The sequence below is a fragment of the Anopheles stephensi genome, chromosome 3 (assembly GCF_013141755.1).
Source record: "Anopheles stephensi strain Indian chromosome 3, UCI_ANSTEP_V1.0, whole genome shotgun sequence".
Classification (NCBI taxonomy): Eukaryota; Metazoa; Arthropoda; class Insecta; order Diptera; family Culicidae; genus Anopheles; species Anopheles stephensi.
The window spans coordinates 2978902-2997737 of NC_050203.1; the positions used below are offsets into that span (position 1 = coordinate 2978902).

An 18836-nucleotide genomic window follows, 5' to 3' on the forward strand; every position below is an offset into this window, starting at 1 on the left:
GTGCGTGACTGCTGTTGTTGATTAGATTTTTTAATAATCGAACCCCAATTTCCTCTAGCAGCTGTGAGTGTCGTGAGTGTCGGCCTACAGTAGGCATCAATATATGCCGGGGAATCCTTTCTCTTAATACGCTCACTTGACGGGGTCTGGCACTCAGCCGTGAAGTGCGTTCGACCTGCTAGATAAGCCCGGAACTAAGGGCGCTCTAAGGCAAACAAGCTTAGGATCGGCACTGAACTTGGCCGTGCGCTGTCGAGCTTCGTTTCGAACGGCTAGCTTCAGTTGTGATTGAGTTGCCACTGGAGCTACATCGCTTCGGAAGATCGTCGCGATCGCATCGGAAGGGTTCGCAAGAGTAACAACATATCTGATTAACAATGGTAGGAAGAGGTTTAAATAGTGTATATTAGTCAACTTTTGTGAAATAGTTTTAATAACTTTAAAGTAGTGAAATTATCGAGAAAAATCGGCCACTGGTTATCGCCTCACGCGATACGATGCTGGACAGTTGTAGACAAACATCTCTCGCGGCGTGTTATTGCATCGTCATCGTCCGATCTCGGCACAGCGTGAACGTGACACTGCATGACTTGTGAAACTCGTGCTACACAAGGTTGATTATGTTATGATTGCAATTGTGTGTTTTTGTTTCGTTCCTACTCGCCGTTGGCAATGCTACTAATGATGGCCGTAGCAATTGCAATTGCATTAGGCCAGTTTTCTACAGTAGTAATTCTTGTGCGACACGATTTATGGATTATAATTTTCTCTCCCATCGTCATTAGAATCTCCTGGCGCTAGTTTGCTTCCTAGCGGCCACCCTTCAAACCTCGATCGGAGCCCGGATACTCTCCGTCAATGTGTTCCCCGGGCGTAGCCATTGGATGATGATCGGTAGCATTCTGGAGGAGCTGCTCGAGCGTGGCCATGAGGTGACGGTTATCACCAACTACCCCAGGAAGAAAGCTCATCCAAATCTCACGGAGATAGTGATCGATCCCATCTACGACTTTTGGGGCAAATCGGTTAAGGTGGACTCGCTGTACGATCTGACCGATATCTCGGTACATCAAATGCTGATGGACTTCCTGTACCCGTTGGGCCTTCAGACGGCCGAGTATGCGTTTACGCGCGAGAATGTGATGGACTTTTTGCGGAATGATAAGAGCCAGTTTGATCTGCTGCTTGCCGAACAGTTCTACCAGGAAGCGTACCTGATGCTGGCGCACAAGTATAAGGTCCCGATCGTGTCGATAGGTGAGCTAGTGTGAAGATCGGGTGAGACAGGTCACAACGGGTGATGATTTTGTGGTTTGTTTTTGCTACAAACAGGAACGTTCGGGTTCGCCCAGTACATGGGTCCGATGATGGGTCTTATGAACGCTTGGTCACACGTTCCGCACGAGTTCCTACCGTTCACCGACCACATGTCGCTTTACCAACGAGCCTACAACACGTTCGTCAGTTCGTACGAGCTCCTGCTACGCTCCTGGTTCTATCTTCCCGAGCAGCAAGCAATGGCCGACAAGTACTTCTCGTTTCTTCCTGGTCCACTGCCGCGCTTAAGTGATCTGGAGCGCCAAGTGTCGGTGATTCTGCTGAACAGCTATCCACCACTAACGTCAACTCGTGCCAAAGTGCCGGGGCTGGTGCAGGTCGGTGGCTTACACATCAAGGAACCGAAACGTCTTCCGGACGATCTGCAAACCTTCATCGACGGCGCAAAGGACGGTGTGATCTACTTCAGTCTCGGTACAAACCTACGGTCGGCTGATATGCCTCCGGCGAAGCTTTCCGTCATCCTGAAAGTGTTCGGTTCGATGAAGCAGCGTGTGGTGTGGAAGTTTGAGGATGAAGGCATCAAGAACCTACCACCGAATGTGCTCGTCCGTAGCTGGCTACCGCAGAGCGATATTCTAGGGCACCCGAATGTGAAGGTGTTTATTACGCACGGTGGATTGCTGGGCACACAGGAAGGGGTGCATCGAGCCGTGCCGATGGTAGGCATACCGATCTACTGCGATCAGCATCTCAACATGAACAAAGCCACCCTGGGTGGGTATGCGGTGAAGCTGTACTTCCCCAACATAACTGAAGAATCGTTCCGATGGGCACTGGAAGAGGTGTTGTACAATCCGAGCTACAAGGCGAACATGGCGAAGGTGTCACAAACATTCCGCGACCGTCCAATACCGGCGCTGGATGAAGCGATCTACTGGATAGAGTACGTGATACGGTACAAGGGTGCACCGCAGCTGCGCTCGGCTGGATTGGATCTACCGTGGATTAGCTTTGCGTTGCTTGATGTCGTTGGGCTGATGGTGCTCTCTTTGCTGATGGGAATCTTTATAGTGCGCCGAGCTGTCTCCCATTTGTTTGGTGGAAAGGGCAAAAGTAAACGAAAGCATGAATAATTAAAAATATGAATGAAAAATGAGTAAATACAAACATTTTAAAATACTGATCAGCTGCATGAAATCCGTTGGCGAGTGTGGGATTTGAAAGCAAAATGCGCCTAAAGGTATGCAAGCGCATAACATCCAATCAAGCGTTACATTTTTGTCCGAAACGTTACAAGAGTGTTTTTCCAGCTTTGCAAACTTTAATAATACAAAACATTGTTTTTAATCATTACGATTTTGTTTCAAGATGACAAAATTATCCCTTTTCGCATGGTTGGACTTAAAAGAAGCCTAAAATCACGCTTGAAATTGTGCTGAAAATGAACGCCGCGCAATGGGTGAATAAAGCGTGAGAGTAAAATGAATCTCGAGAGAATCAGTTGAAGATGAACGATCTCCTCATCATCACCGGAACTCCGATCATGCACATCAGGTATGTACTAATATAAATATAGATATTATCGAAATTGTAGAAATATTTTAAGTAGTTTGTGAACGTATTAAGGAATTGTATAAATCAAGCCAAGTAAATATCACAAAAAAGCCTACTTCGATTGTCACAACCACTTCGAGTGAGCTAGTGATGTGTGAGTGAACGCGTGACGCTCACGTCTGCTCATTCCAACATTGCGCGGTTGCCATCGCCACGGTCGCTGTTGGTAAGATCATTCATTCGCACGCGCACTTCACGTTCGACCGTTCTCGGGAAAGCACGCATGCACGAGTGCTTCTTCGTCGTACCGCGTAAAACTTCACCCGGTCTGACTCCAGTTCCCGTGTGCGTCTAGGTGAGCAAGAAAGCGTGCCGCAACCAAAACGAAAACAGTGCCCCAAAACAATCCTCCCAGCCCAGGTGCATGCGTGAGTGAGTGCATGTGTACCGTACGTGACAAGAATCGAAAGTGAGAAGGCGACGGAGCCTTTTTTTGTTTGTAAACGTTCATTTCGTTCTGCTGTGATGCAGGACTGGTAGAGGTGTTCCGGGAGTTAAAAAAACCACACGAAGCCGTGGGGTTGTTTTGGAGTGGTTTTAGTTTGGTTTTAAAGCGAATGCAGTTCGAGGAAATGAGTGCACGTGCATGAGCGTTATATAGCGACAACAATCGTCTTAATAGAGGTTCTAACGTCACACCACATCAATTATCAACGCAAAAAACAGGGTGTTGCATCGATGCAAATGCCGGTTTGATCGGCTTCATACGACGTACGATCAGGTTATCATAAGCCACTATGCTGTGAGTGTGTGAGAAAGTGATTAAAGGGGAATCGTAGTGTACGTTCGGAGGCTTGTGCGTCGCATATAGGGGTGTAATGTGCATGTCTAATTCCTTTACCCTGTCCATTTTGTTCCGTTCTATTCCGTTCTGCTCTTGACACCCTCATACAGGTGCCTGTGGTCGATTAGTGTGTGTGTGTGTTGCGTTGAAGGTGCAGCAGTAGTAGCAGCAACAACCGATAAACGAGTGCAATTGTTGCCATTCCGATTGTGTGGTGCAATTGGCTTTTGTCACTCGCACTTTGGATGCTTGGTGGCGGTGTTGCAGGGTGAATCGAAACGAAGTGTGCGCAATTCTAACCCTCAACTAACCTCGCAGGAGAAGCTTGGTGAATAGAACTACGAGCTCGTAGTTTTGAAGCTGTTTCGTTGGAGACTCAACCGGCATACACTGAGTGGTAAGTGAGGCGTACACTTAGAAGCATTACTATGAATGGGAGTCAGTCCTCTTATGGAAAGATATTTAATGACTCATCTCGAAGTATATATCCATTATTCGAAAACAATTCTTGAAGTAATTAACATCCAAAACGAGAAGCCTTCAAAGAAGCTAAAATAGCCATGATATCACTCCCATGGGCCACCAAAACAACCAAATAGGCATCGAGATGAAGTCATGACGCTAAATGCTGACTAACTGCGGATCGATGCGCCAAACTACACCATGCTAGGCTGCCAACATCAAAAAGACCAAATTTTCTAACACCAACACCAAAGTTTGTTTCCGGCTAGGGGACATACCACAGCTTTGTATGATTTGTCTGACCACTTTCGTTATTTCCGCAATTGCTCGGTTTCGCCCTCTTCTCAGCATTGGACCGTTGAAGTCGTTTTGCCGCACCGCACACAATTGCCATAAAATTGAGCCGTCCAGTCGGAAAGAGAAAATGGCCAACCTGAGGTAGCTTTTCCGGCCGCTCTGAGGTTTTCAAGAGGTGGTCAATGTTGGTGTTTTTTCTCCGTTTCATGCAAATGTAGTTTAATAGCCACATTATAGGAGCCTCCTTCTCAGGTTAAACTTAAAAAAAAAAAAAGCATTTTGCTTTGTTTGTTTTTGGTGGCGGTTTGGTTGGGCACACGCTGCCGCGCTCTGTATTGTAGGTGAGGACACTACCGTGCTACCGGTTGAAATGCCCCAAAGAGGGGTAACAAAAACAAAAAAGAAAGCCTTTGTTTTTCGCGTGGACCGCACGGAGAAGAAAGTGAAGCACAATGCGCTTATGCGACGACCATTTGGCGTTTTCGCTTTCTTCGTCGCGAATATTAATGGCCGATAACGTACAAAACGCACATAAGCGTGGTACGATGGGGGCCCGATTTGAATGCGCATAGCTGTGACAATGAAGATCGCCCGATCGATATGCTGCTCCATGAGTCGTCGCGTACCGTTTGATGACGATCGTGTTCAGCGTGGAGTATAGTCCTCCTGTTGGCCGATCTCGTTTGCAAGGTCGTTTTGAGCTTTCAGTGAGCATCAAACGACTTAAAAAAAGGGAGCTTTATGTTATAAACCAAAGTTTGAAAAAGCTTGATGTGAAAGTTTGTGCCAAAAATCCCTCCATAAATCACACACACCGGTCATAAAAATATGTAGCGAAACGTGTTGGCTGTTTGTTTCGCTGCTGCCCAATTCTTTACCCCTTAATAAAAGGGTTTTAAAAATAGTTCAGGAAGCACTCACCAACAAGAAAGTAAATATTGCCAGGCAAAACACCAATGAATCAGATATTGATCGTGTTTGATCATGAGTAATGCAGAGCGAGAGATGGAACACAGTTAAATCGATGACCGATAACGGGCACACTGTGTGAAGAATAGCTCTGATTAGCTTAAAGTCAAAGGCCTTTGTTGGGTGGATTATCACCATACAAACATTTGCAAGCAAGATAAGCATGCTTAACGAAAGGTTCGAGAGGAAATTCGTTACACTAACTAGTCATAGCAAACAAGGGAAGATAAAGCGCGGTACGGTTTTAGATGCCGACAGCTGATACACCCTTGCTTTTTCTGTCGGAGTTTGTATTTGTGGGTACATTATGCGATCGCCAACATTCGCTGGAGTCTCCCGTTGCTCGTGCAGTAAAATGTGGGGTGACTGTTGATCATTAGTTTGATTGTTTTTGATTGCAAAATTAGAAGCCGTACATCTTGATAACTCCCGGCCCCGGCCTATCAAGTGGGAGTGTTTGGCGCTGTGTTTTGTCCAATCACGAGACTGAAATGATCGAGAAAAGTGTAATGCGTGTGACTGTTTTCATGAAATTCGGCTAAATGTAAGATAAAAAAGCGATCAAAATGCTGAAAAATCCTCTTGCATCCTGGACACGGCACCAGCATTCAGCGTTCTCAGAACTTAAACTCCTCTGTTTAAGGGGTTTATTTTTTATTCAAATATATATCATTTATCCTTGATCAAGAACGAAACCCCAAATTCCTCGAACGATAAAACCTCGCCCCTACAGCCTCACGCAAACTCCTCATCAAGCGCGATATATTAACAACCTGTTGTGGATGACCCGGTTTATGTGTTTTTGCTGTTCGGTTCGGTCTGTCGGACAACCGATTCAGCGCGATCGTCCCCTGCTTTAAAACAGCGTGTGTCGTTTTTTTATTGCCAATATATTCTGCTAAACGAACTATTTCCTATCTCACCCCAGCGAACGAACTACTTCGGGTGGGGGGTTGGACCAGAAATCATCAGCTAAATGGGATTTTTTGTGGTCAGCTTTTTTTTTGCATAATCCAGCTACTCCCTGATGCTGCATCGGGATTACAGAGAGACACACAGTGATCCACGGACACACACACCCATCAACTGTTCTGATGCTGAGGGTCGGATTGACCCTGAGCCTGACACGGCTCGAACGGCCTTTTTGATAACGACTGAAACGACCGAAGAGGCGCTGTTGCGTTGCGGTTGTTGCCGCAACACCTTCTCGTCCATCGCGTCGATCCAAACAGAAAAATGCAACCCATATCGCCGCAGCATGAAATTGGTTCCATCCGTCCAGCGTTTCGTGGTGGGGCACAATCGGGCGAGGATTATGGTAATGGTACGGTTATCACACCAATTCGTACCTGCGATGATCATAAATAAAGCAACAGAATACAAGCTACAGGACGACGGATACGGACGGAGAGACCGAGATTCGATCTAAGATGCGTTCTCTCGCCCAGCGTCTTTGTCGATCGTTTAGTCTCGTACGGATCGCGCCTGCTTGCGTGCTGCGAAACTCATCGCAAAGAACCGACGCGATCGTGCGAGCAGTGGCTTTGCGCAGCTGCGAATGGATTGATTCAAGTAAATTGTTCTGAATTATTATGGTAATTGTCGCCTCATTGAGGTTTGCGCGTCCGTTTGTGCGCTTGCAAACCGGGGGGAAATATAGATGCTGCGTTTGCCAGTACAACACTGAAGGGGAAGCAGACGTTGAGCTGCGGCGGCTCATGGCGGCACACGATCGTGACGATGATGAAATATGCCGTGCGCGCCAAATCGTCGTGCGTTTGGTACGCCGATGCGAGAATGCGACCAGGAGCGGTACAGTGCTGGACATACTGTTACAATCGTTCGCTCTGGGGAGGGTTGAAAAATAAGCATTAAATCTGTTAGAGCGTTCTTTAAAAGGGCGAAAACGTTTCTTGAAGCTACTGCGTAACAACAATCAAACACTGACTTGACCGTTGGGTGGTTGTGTGTGTGTTTGTGTGCACGTGTTGCCGTTGGATGTGGTTGTGTATGCAAACAATAACAATAAACAAATGATAGAGAACCACCCCAACCAGCAGCAGTTGGAAAAAAGCCGGACGTGCCCTTTTGTTTGCCCTTAATTCGCCTTAGCGCATTTTGCCGGACGATTTTGGAGTGTGACTTAGTAATGGGGGAGTGAGTGAGATTAAGGTGTTGGGTGAGACATACACGGATGGATGGGGTGTGTGCAATATGATTCTGCTTGCTCCAGGGTTTTTCAATCCATGAAGGCCTTACTTGCAAAATTCTCTCTCTCGCTTTGTGTTGTTACTTACTCACTCTCTCCAAATCTGGATTTGATCGCAGGAGGCGTGTGTTGCTGCGTCTTGCCCATACCATCCAAACTATTCGATCTGCTCTTGAGACAATCGCGCTCAACACCAATTTAAACCGCTAATGACAACTCACGCGCGTGAGCTTGAAGTGAGTTTGATCTCACTGTAAAAAATTGTGACTTTATTTTCTATCGAGAACAGCAAAAAATAGCTGTGTGCTCTTTTGTGTTTCAAAACAAACAAAAAAAGCGTTGGAAATCGTGTAAATAGGAAGGAAATGGTGCGAATGATTGGCCGCAACAGTGTGGGGGTCGTTTTTCATCCCGCCCCATGGTCACGGGTGAGTGTTAATGATGCGGAAATTGACCCTCGCTCGGAGATCGGAAGCAGATCACTTGTAACGAAAAAAGGGCCATTTCAACGGCGGACGCAATTTGGGCCGTGCAATGTGACGGGGAACTTGACTACGATCGTATTGATGATGGCTGCGATTTTATTATATGGAATGAAAAGTATTTCCGCTCGCTAGTGCGCCATGAGCCGCTGTGAGATGGAAGTGGCACTTGAAGAGTGCAATTTAGAGAAAAGTTATGTAAAAAACCTAGGGAGGGAGGTTTAATAATGCAAAGGCAAACATTCGATGTGCCCTTCAATCACTTCCGCTCGCATCGTACGGAGTGTTATCTTATGAATTCGATTCTTTTGTTTTTATGAGCTCCAAAAACCAGCCATAAATGCTCATCGAAGATTAATTTCCGCAAACGTAACCACGGCTCGGCTTCGGTGTCTAGTTTCGAGCTTTCAGCACGCAAACGGTAAATCAACATAATAATGTGCCACACACACAAGTGCTCCTAATCCATCGAAAGTGAAACGCCGGTTGCGCAATGGCCGGGGGCTTTTAACTAAATAATAAACAAAAAACTGGCTCAACATTAACGAGAGGAAAACAGCAATGCTCGCATGAGTTTGCGGCAGGAAAAGAGACGCTTCATCGCGAAGTCACTAAGTCGCACTAAAGGAGGAGCAACGGAAAATGGCGTTTCATTGGAAATTAATCGAATCATCGATGAGGCTTGAGTTGAGGGGCTTCTGTCGATCGGCGTACGCATGGGAACTTACATGTTGGCCTAAGGCGCTCAGCAAAAAATCGTTGGAGAATTATTAATAGCCATCATCAGCCGCTTCATCACGGTGTCCCGGTCAGTAGCCGAGAAAATTAATCTACCCCGTTTTCGGCCCGGCCTGCCTTGGGGCATCTCTTGGAGCTGCCCAGCTGGAGGTCATACACCGCCACATTATGATGTAAAATGTGAACCGTTGTGGGCGCCGGAGAAAGTGGGTAAATTATTAATGACAATTTGGCACGCAATTTTTCTACCAGATTTACTAAAACAGGCTCGTGTCTTGTGTTTCGGCGGGAAAGCTGGAAGATAAATGTTGCGCTTGCGTAATTTCGGCCTGGTGTTAAGATGAATTTGTCGAAAATGCGTCGCCTCTGTACGACGCTAAACCTGAGACCACCTTTTCGGCAGCCTTTTCGGTCCAATTTTTACTTTCATTCTCCTCCCAAAACAAGCGCAAGTTGATCTTTACGTCAAGCGAGCGATCGCACAACTTCACCCTGAAGCGGTGATCGGTAACGGTGTGAATCTTGCCACCAGACCCGAGCATTCTACGCGACTGAGGTAAATGAGGAAAAGATGCTTTTCACGTGCGAAAATTGCTTCACACAGCACGCTTGAACACGCGGCGTGGAAAACTATAAACAAGCGATTACGTACTACGACGACGCCCAGCACAACGATCGATCGTGATGGGATGAAGCGAAAGGAAAAATCGGTTCATGTGTGTGTGTGTGAGCAAGAATTACGCATCTTTCGGAGGTTTTTCTTTCTTGTTCACCGGGAGTGCTCTTTTACTTTCCTTCGCTCCACTTTCCGCCCGCTGTGGAGTACTTTATTTATATGCGCACATCTCGCCGGTTCGCACCGAGCAGTGCATAAGAGCAGTGCGCTTTTCAACATCATAATCATGCAGCCCGGTGATGGATGCACCGGACCGTAAGTGGGTGGGAAAGAATTCCCACCGAAGAACTCGCGAGTGAAGGAATTCCTAGCTATCTGCCCGCTAGGGGAAAGATGGGTGTTATAAAATTCCCCGGCACTCCGCTACTCTTATATTCACATCCATTTTTCGTTGGCACATTTTTGTGGTTCGTTTGTGTTTCTGCCAGCCGCGGGTAGTGTCCATGGGGATGGTTCGTTTTCCCATCCGGCAGCCAGGCCGTTGCGGGGGTTTCGCTCTCGGGCCGTAAACGATGGGAAACGATTAGTTTATTAGTTAATCGCTTGGTTTTTTGCTTGATAACATGTTGTGCAGATCGGCATAAACGTAAGTGGTGTGTAAAAGACTAAATTTAAATAAAAATGATTTAATGGCCAGCTTACAGAGAGACACCACCAGCCGGCCAGCAACCCTGTCTGATGCTGTCATTCCGTCCGCCAACAGGTGTGCTTCGTGACCTCAAAACCGTTTTCCCGGGATTGCTTTTAATTTTCCCATTAGAAGGTACCTGTACAATACACAGTTTTTCCTTCTTCCCATTTAATTATCGTCCAGCGCAGGAAAAGTGTGCTCACGATGGCGGTGTGTTTTACCCAAAGCATGTCGCCCTTTAGCCCTTCTCTTTGTGCTGCAAATGGCTCTTTTAGCCCATCGACCGCAGAGCTACTGGACTTTCTCATTCTTTTCGCCTCCGGATTCGAATCTGTGCCGTTTTTTTTGGGGGGGGGTGGGTGGTTTTTATTGTCCTCTCGGCAAAAGGGGCGCAGGAACAGTTCAGACTTATCGTCGGCTAGAATCTTCATGTATTGGAACCCATTTCCCAACCCTCCCATGGGGTAACGATAGCTGACCCACAAATCGTAAAAGGTGTGAGAACTGGATCATCTCTGCTCGGTGACAAGCTGGACGATTGAAGATTGTTGGAGATGGCCCTTTTCGTCCGTGCTGCTGTAGACTGAAACTGAAAACCTTCTTACCGATCGAGGGTGGCAACACAGTTTGGCTTCGTATTGCGGGGCCACGGTGACTAAAGAAGAAATAACGACTCCAACGCGTCGTTGTGTACGCCAACGGGAAAGAGGCCAAACGGGAACAGCGGTGACAGTGTGTTGGTGGAGACTTCGGTGTGGATTTACCCATTTGTGGTCAAGACGCGTCTTCACCGTTTGCTTTCGGTACATTTTGCCCAGGTGTAGCGAATGGGCGACCGGCTGGGTGCGGACTGACATCAACAGAAAGCAAGCAAGCAAAAAAAAAGTTTGTCTTTGGGGCATTGTCGAGCTACAATCTTCACTGGCGAAGTTATTTGCTTTCTTGGCGAGTACGGAGAAATGCGGAACAAACATGAGGAGCAGCGCTCATTGACCGGACCGGTGGGTGGGTTAAGATGTTAAGACTACGCACGATGACATTTACGATGATGGACGTGGGGTCTCGGTTCCTGTAACGTTTCTTTCCAACATTCAATCATGTTTTTGCTATACTGAAAACTCGGCAAATGAAGATCTCGTTGAAGTTTTCATTATGAAGATGAGGTCTAATTCTACCGCAACCGTAAATTGAGATCATCTCGTCGTAGCTCGAGCAAGGTTAGCGCTTAAAGCTTTACCCTTGAGATTAATTCCTATATCGCGACAGCTGGATAACTGGACAGAAGCCCACTAAATCTTAATGTGCCGTGCGCTTTGATAAGAAAAGGCAGGCCCCTCCGACTGCAACGACACCGGCAATCAGCCGACCGTACATGTCGGATGCATGTTTCCATTTCCTTGGACGACTGGCGAGAGGGCTGTGGCGCGCAACCGACCTGACCACAGTTAAAACTGTGTCAGGAGAAATGTTTGCCTGGTGTTGAGCTGGAACTGGGACGCATTTCTACGATACCATTTTGAGTTCCGTTCCGAGGAACAGTAAGCGTCGCGAATGGTTATTAAGTGTCTCTTAAACGATGTTTAAATGGTAGATCGAGGCTTTCCAATCGAGGGTTCGGCTTTGTGAGTTTGGGAAAATCTACCTCTCTCGTTATTTTAGATATATTTCCAGTAAATGTTTCACTTTATTTACCCTAGAGCACGTAGAACTTCCTCACCGTTTTGGGGTGGTTGTTGCAACGAGTGCAAATGTGCATTTCCGTCCGTTTCAAACCCTTTTGCCCTGAGCCGTGGTAGTCGGGTCACGGTGGTTGAAGAATTTATGGTTATTACCGTAGCAAAAGGGTAACACACATTCGTGTGACCGGAGACAGACGGTGTCGGTTTTATTGCGCGAGCGAGTCGAGATGGACATGACTGGACCGTCTGACAGCTGGACCAGCGAGCGGTGCGTGACCGGTGTGTGATGACATAATGCGGCTTGCACGGCCGGCAGAGTTCTGAGCTTTGTGCGCTACAATTAGAACAGTAAACGATGCTATAAATCTGCATAATGGAGCATCCAGCGATTGGGTTTGAAGGCAAAGCGAACCGGACCACTATTTAGGTTACGTCTCGTTTCGGTGACCTGGTTGTGAACGTTGGGATCGATTATATTAGAATTTCTGGACTGTTCAAAATATATTCTGAAGTAGCTTCAGCTTCAGAATTCTCATAAGAAGAGAACTTAACACTTACAAGCTCTCGTTTGCTAAGCGGTAATGCAAATATCAATTTATTTAAAGTTCGTACCTACTTTCGTGTCAGCTTCCGTCAGAACTCGCTGCCAGATAAAGATCTCTCATTCTGTCTTGTGGTCTGTGCCTACACAACGAGCGTAAAGCAGCCAAAAATTCCGCAAATCAATCAATCTTACTCGCCTATTCCCTAAGATCGTTCTCATGTCGTTTTCGCCCCCCTGCTCGTCACCATATTTGCCAATCTCCGACCACCGTTCCCAGCCATCCAATCACCGGACGGACTCTGATGGAATGTGCTATTGCTGTCCGTCCCCAAATCGGTGTCTCAACTTCCTCTAAGCACGCGGCAGCCATTCTGCTGCTACCCTTTCGCGCGGCAATTGCGCGTGATAAAGTGGATATTATCCACGCTGTTTTTCTGGCTGGCTTTCCCAGCCGGCCCCATCCGGTCGATTCGCTACGCGCGGCAATCTTCTGCGCTACGGATGGTGGAGCTTTTCCAACGGGTTCCAACGCAGTTCCAACGATCCGTCCGCGGGCTGTTGACCGGTGCACACTAACTGTATCTTTTTTTGGGGGGAGGTTAACTGTGTGAAGCGCTCACCACTCACGCTCTTTCGCTTGTAGTAACCGGACAGCGGAATGACTTCTTTCGGTACCAAGGTATCCCAAAACACGGGGAAGACATTCGTTGTTTGCTCAACAAATAATTGTGCGTTGAAGCTGTACCGTTTTTTTTTCGGGAGGGGGGACTTTTATGTGGAAAATGTGCTAGGTTGGAAATGTAAATTTAACCCCCTCGGTTTTTTCGGAGAAGTGGACCTGTCGAACCCCGGGTCTCAGGGGTTCGAAGCAGTTTCGTTAGTGAGATAGACGTTAATTTAAATTCTCGAAGCGCGCAGAATGGAATGCTCACACGCTCGATCAACATTATGTAAAATGGGGTTTGGAGACGATCGTCCTACCGTGTGCGTGATCTTCATTCCTTCAAGAGACTCCATCCCCCCCATTAGAGTGTCAAAAACTGATGGGAAAATGTTTTATTCATAGCAGAAGCCTTCAGCTTATCAAACTGATCCATTTTTTCCATCCCTGGTGGCATCGTGTGGAACTACAATTATCGCATTCCTCATCCGGTTTCATCGAGTCGCCTTCATCAAAGAGACACATTTATGTGATTAAAATCAATAATAGTGTGCGTAGGCTTTTAATTTTTCTACAGATATGTATTTCTGCCTGAGCCTCACTTTTCCCGTAACCCGTGGTAGGGTAATTCAGCATTCATTTCCCCAATGAGGTCAATATGCGCAATGCACACATCCCACAGCGCCTGAAATTATGCAAATTAAAAACGCAACCGCAAAAATTGCATACCATCATCAAACGAAAATGTACTCTGTTTGGGCGCTCATTTACCTCCCCTTTCTCAATAAATACATGTTCTGCGTGTTTCTATACATAGTAATTTGCCGTAAGCATTTCCACCTTGATTGATACGCGAATCGGTAGTGCGCCCACTGGCCGAGGGACTCTCCCTATAATTGCGTTAAGCGTTTTGGGTGGAAAAGTCCAGCTTTTATTTATTTTTTGGTTTAAAAATTCAAAAAACCACCCCTAAAATCGATTTCTGGAGGATGGACCCTGTACGCTTGTTGTTGCTGCTCCGCTTCCCGCAAAATCCTAACCACACACTCCATTTGGCTGGCCGCCGGGTCGTTTCACTTTCAGCCACCGAATCTCACTGAAACCAAAACCGCTGATACTGGCGATTGAGCTGCGGTCAATTAGAAGTGGGGTAATAGTGGGTGTGCAGTGGGATACCTATTGGTCCGGGCTAATTACTAATTACAAACGAGTGCTAATACGCGGCACGCATCGTGGTCGCTGTGGAACGCACGGCTACCACACTGGGCGTAATCGGTGGCGTTGGTAAAGAAATGTAGCGATTTGGGGTGCGGTGTGGCTGATGGTGTTGTGAAAGGCTCCGCAGATGAGTTTGGAGGTTGAGCTTAGTGGAGTAATTAGTGGTGAAGGGCTATTTTTGTGTGTGTGTGTACTTAGGTTGGCGAGAGATTCATCCGATGGGAACGGTATTTAATCAAAATGAGGTACAACAAATCGCATCGGTGGGTGCTTGTTGGTTTATAACTATTTAAGGTACATTTTATTCAAACTATGCTAAAAACATGTCAGCAGATTCATGATAGCATTAAGCTGGTGAAATACATTCTTCCCGTAAAAGCCATTTTCTAATAGCTTGTTACTATTTTGATGGCCTTCATTACATGTCAGATTTAAACGCACTGCTTCTTGTAAGTGAAATGGTTAACATGTCAAGATTAAATGCTTCTCATACCAAACGTCGTAGGTTCAAATCTCGTATCGAAGCTACTTCCCACGGAACTATTAGAAAGTTTTTATACCAAATCAACGATGAATCTCCATATTTGTGACCAAAGGTCACCGGAAATGGCAGCCACCTTTTCAATCCTTTCCCATAATTAATTAAACCCTAATGTATCCCTGCGTATTTCCCTATTTTTAATCAGCTTTACTAATAAACCCATAAGCATCCAATAACAATTATCATAAAAAGGAGGCTTCCTTCACACGAATCAAACGTATTGTAGTCGACCGGTTTTTTTTCCTCTCCAGCCAGCACACAACGAAACCAATATTCAAAACGGAAGCTCGACAAAGTCCCGCTTAAGGCGAAGGACCGGCCGCTACAAATCGGGCCCTTTTATTCGAGCCCAAAACCGTCACTGCCCACCAGGGGCACGCATAATGGGGCGCTAATGTTGAGCCCATTGTCGAACGCCAAGTCTCATCATAATTCATAACTCACCCGTGGGCTCGGCTACCCCTTTGGCCTGGCTCGACTCGGCTTGTCATTGTCGTCATTCTGTCCGGCGTCTTTCAAGGGTCTTTGTTGCTGTGAAAGAGAAAAGCTTCCAAAAACTCTCAATAGCTGATCCCGGCGGTTGTTTGGAGATGAGACGGAGACGAAAAAAAACCCCAACCTTTTTGTATCCGTTTGTAACGAATGTGCGACTTCCCCATTGAACGCATCAGTATGCAAATGGACATGGAACATAATGAACACATCCGCTACAAGCGGCTGCAGAAGCACTCGGGCAAGGGTTCACCGCTGCATATCAGGCTGTGTATGCATTGGCGTGGTGTAGGGTGGGCTGGGAATCAAACCCCAGCCCGGTATGTTGGGGGAACTGCCACGCTTTACGGAATCCGGATCATCAAAGTTAATGCAAATATATCCCCTCAGAACAGGTTGACCAGAAGGGGGGATGAATTGTGATTTATTGGACATCCTATTGGATGGTGTGGAACCGTTTTTATCTTATACAGCGTTTTTGTTCGCTTATCGTTACAGAGCTATGGGCAGTACAGGCTACACGTGCATACGGCGGACATTTTGTTCCTTCAACATCCTCATATGGGTAAGTGACGATTGCAGTTAAATTGTTGGACAATTTTACATTAAACTTTCGTTGATTTCGGCTTTCTCTTCCAAAGCTCTGCGGTAGCGGATTTCTAGCGATAGGCGTATGGCTTCACTTTGCCTATCCAGGGTACGCCACGCTACTGCCCGACCATGCCGTGCTCAGTGCCGACTGCATGTTCATAACGGTCGGCGTGATCAGCTTCGTGATTGCGTTCTTCGGCTGCTGTGGATCTTGGTTCCAGTCGCGCTGTTTCCTCGTCATTGTAAGTCTACTTAAAACACTCATCTACGCCTGAAAGTATGCAGTTGTGCAGTTTGCATACTTTCCGGCGGTTATCGAACGCTAACGGACTTACACTTTTATTGCATTTTCCAGTACTTTACACTGGTGGTCCTGTTGTTCCTCAGTGAGTTCTTGCTCGGTTCGCTGGCTTTTGTGTTCGCGGAGGCATCGGGCGTATGTTGACGCAGGAGCTTAAGTATGGCATCGAGAAGCACTACAACGTGTCGGATCGTGGCGGTTTCCTAACGCCTTCCGTTGCTTCTATCTGGGACAATCTTCAGGTCGATGTATGTTGGCAACATTTCGAGTCGTTTCTGGACGTCCTTAGTAATTAACTCTATTCTTGTCTTTCAGCTACAATGCTGTGGAGTTTCGTCGTACGAAGATTGGTACGATATCAGTGCATGGCCCGGCGAGCGATGGGTGCCACAGTCGTGCTGTCGGTCGCAGTACGGATCAATGTTTTCGGAAGGATCCGGCGATGAGCTAGCGAACGTCGACTGTCGAAAGTATGAGCTTTAGAATCGGATGTTAGTGGGGAACAGTAAATAATTCACACCTTATTCCTCCTTTTAGAGCTGGAAATCCCGCACTGCTATGGGATAAGAGCTGTGGTCAGATTCTGCAGATGTGGTTCGTACAGCGACTACACATAGTGGGAACGGTTGTGCTCGTAATAGGCTTCCTTCAGGTAAGCAGGACATTGCTTTTCCCGCTGAAATCCCTTTACCATCTAATCCTCTGGTGTATCATTCTAGCTGTTCGGTCTCATATCTTCCATGCTGCTGTTCTGTACCGTCAAACACAAACGCTCGTCGAAAACCTACAAATCCTACTCACCCACCGTGGACACGACGCTCAACCGTAACGGCACCAGCGCCACCTACATGGACGACTGACTGTATGGCTGAGGTGGGTCAGGGTTCGGTGGTTTAAACTTCTCGCACCGCCACCAGCACGGACCTCACCAGCAGGCAAAAACCCAGCATCACAATCCCAATAGAACAGTTACAAATACTCACCAGTCTCGAAGTGGGAAGGCGAGTCACGTAGCCCATCTCGCCGAACAGTGGTTAAAGGTTGTATGTACGTGCGGCGGAGCACGTGTGTGATTTTCGCTAGCACACAGTATCACCTGTGTGCCTAATGATTGTGCCAAAAAAACGAAGAAACGAAGAAGAAAACGAGAAACTCCCCATTACACCAGCAATCCACTCCAGAGTTGAAGAGGTAAGCCGACCAAAACAAGGGACACACCAATTATAGTTTTATACGTACGACGCATAACGGATGCACGACGCGGTCAGTAAAGGGGTGCGCTAGTGTAGAACGTAGAATACTGCACAGTTTTATTTATACACTCAGAGCTTAGATTAAGGCATCCTGGTCAACCGCATCATTCCGCGCAACTGCCTACCAAAACGACCAAAAAAGTCTACCCTCAAGTTGAGCTAGGATAGAGAGAGATAGAGGGAGAGATAGAGGGAGAGAGGATAGGAACTCCTCGTTGAACGACCCGCAGACATTCCCGAACTCGATTACTCAACAATTCGCATGATAGAGCGTTAAGTATTTACAGCAATGAATAAATTACGCTACGCAGCGACAGTTCACTTCTTTTTCGCATCCTCCAGGCCCACCAGCACGGCACCGATTTGATTGAGCCGGTTGAGGACACTCTTGTTTAGGTTGACGATCGCTCCCTTGGGTACTTTCTGCAAAAAAAGAACGAGACATTAGATTCTCCTTAATCACATTGGTGAAGAAAAGTGATGACATACCTCAACGACCGCGTTGAACACATTGGACAACTGCTCGACTATTCCAACGAAGCCTCTGTACAGCGGTTCATCTTTGACGTCATTTCCAAAATAATCCTTCGGGTGCGTTTGGTCTACTAGCGCCGGTACCTGCAATGCCGTGAGAGAGAATTAGGGCGTTTTTGTTGATCTGAGCTTCATATCTCTGAGCTTCACTTACATTGCCCTTGTCGACGAACTTTTTCTGCACGCTCTCCAACTTTGTCAGTATGCTAGAATCGAAGTCTTCCTTCTCCAACTTTGCCTCACGCATTGCAGGCTGTTCGTTGGACAGTAAGCCGTACACCTGAAAGCGGTTTGAATGTGTTTGAATCAACCAACTCTCACAAACATCTAAACGATCCGTCAAGCCGTACCTTGTTGTTGCCGACGTAGGTCACTGTGTTGAGCAGCTCACGGTCAGCCTGAATTTTAGCCTCCACATCGTCTGTACGGTGCGGTCCAGGCAAGGGCAAACACTGGAGATGATTTACGAGCGACAAAATGGAGATCACCACCAACACGCACGCTTGAGGACGAACCTCCATAGTGGCGTTACACTTCCTGGGCTGTTTCTAATTAGCAAGAATTCAATTAAATGCTCCCAAAACCTCTTAAAACTTTGGTCCACCGTATACCACCAAACCGCAGGCCTTGTCCGTACGATCAAACTGAGAGAACTGACGTCTTCGATCACGTCCTACCACGAATGCATCTCGCTCGCTTGTTGGGCCCTCCAAACATTTCCACCTCTACCCGAAACACATCACATTTCGGGGGTCGAACTGCCCAAAAATCTCGCCAAGACAAGGAAAAAAAATAGCGACAAATATTAGCTAACGGCGCGGAGAAGGAGATCACAATGCGTTCCACCGATCGATGCCCAAGGCACTCGCGCGCTGGTCG

The 18836-nt window shown here is 47.0% G+C and overlaps 3 protein-coding genes across 4 annotated transcripts; 2 read left to right on the plus strand and 1 right to left on the minus strand.

Moving 5' to 3' along the window:
• The first annotated feature begins 209 nt into the window (after window positions 1-209).
• Window positions 210-2464, plus strand: LOC118509094 (UDP-glycosyltransferase UGT5-like). 2 transcript variants are annotated; one of them, XM_036049246.1, is made up of 3 exons: window positions 210-613; window positions 786-1257; window positions 1333-2464. In XM_036049246.1, exons 2-3 carry the CDS (start codon window positions 885-887, stop codon window positions 2412-2414), a joined length of 1455 nt encoding a protein of 484 aa, XP_035905139.1. In that variant the 5' UTR covers window positions 210-613; window positions 786-884; the 3' UTR covers window positions 2415-2464. The 2 variants fall into 2 exon arrangements, with proteins under 2 accessions (XP_035905139.1, XP_035905138.1); XM_036049245.1 differs by having other exon boundaries at window positions 210-380.
• A 624-nt stretch (window positions 2465-3088) lies between these two features.
• On the plus strand, window positions 3089-17744 carry LOC118509096 (tetraspanin-9). The gene is given in 8 exon segments (XM_036049248.1): window positions 3089-3190; window positions 15777-15843; window positions 15920-16111; window positions 16225-16288; window positions 16291-16418; window positions 16486-16640; window positions 16708-16822; window positions 16890-17744. Coding segments are annotated over 7 exon segments (858 nt in total). The 5' UTR covers window positions 3089-3190; window positions 15777-15780; the 3' UTR covers window positions 17031-17744.
• Window positions 17457-18823, minus strand: LOC118509097. Its single transcript, XM_036049249.1, has 4 exons — window positions 18308-18823; window positions 18112-18237; window positions 17913-18041; window positions 17457-17846 (listed from the first exon to the last, which is right to left on the minus strand). The coding sequence occupies exons 1-4, from the start codon at window positions 18476-18478 to the stop codon at window positions 17742-17744; spliced, it is 531 nt and encodes a 176-aa protein (XP_035905142.1). The 5' UTR covers window positions 18479-18823; the 3' UTR covers window positions 17457-17741.
• Window positions 18824-18836: the final 13 nt, after the last annotated feature.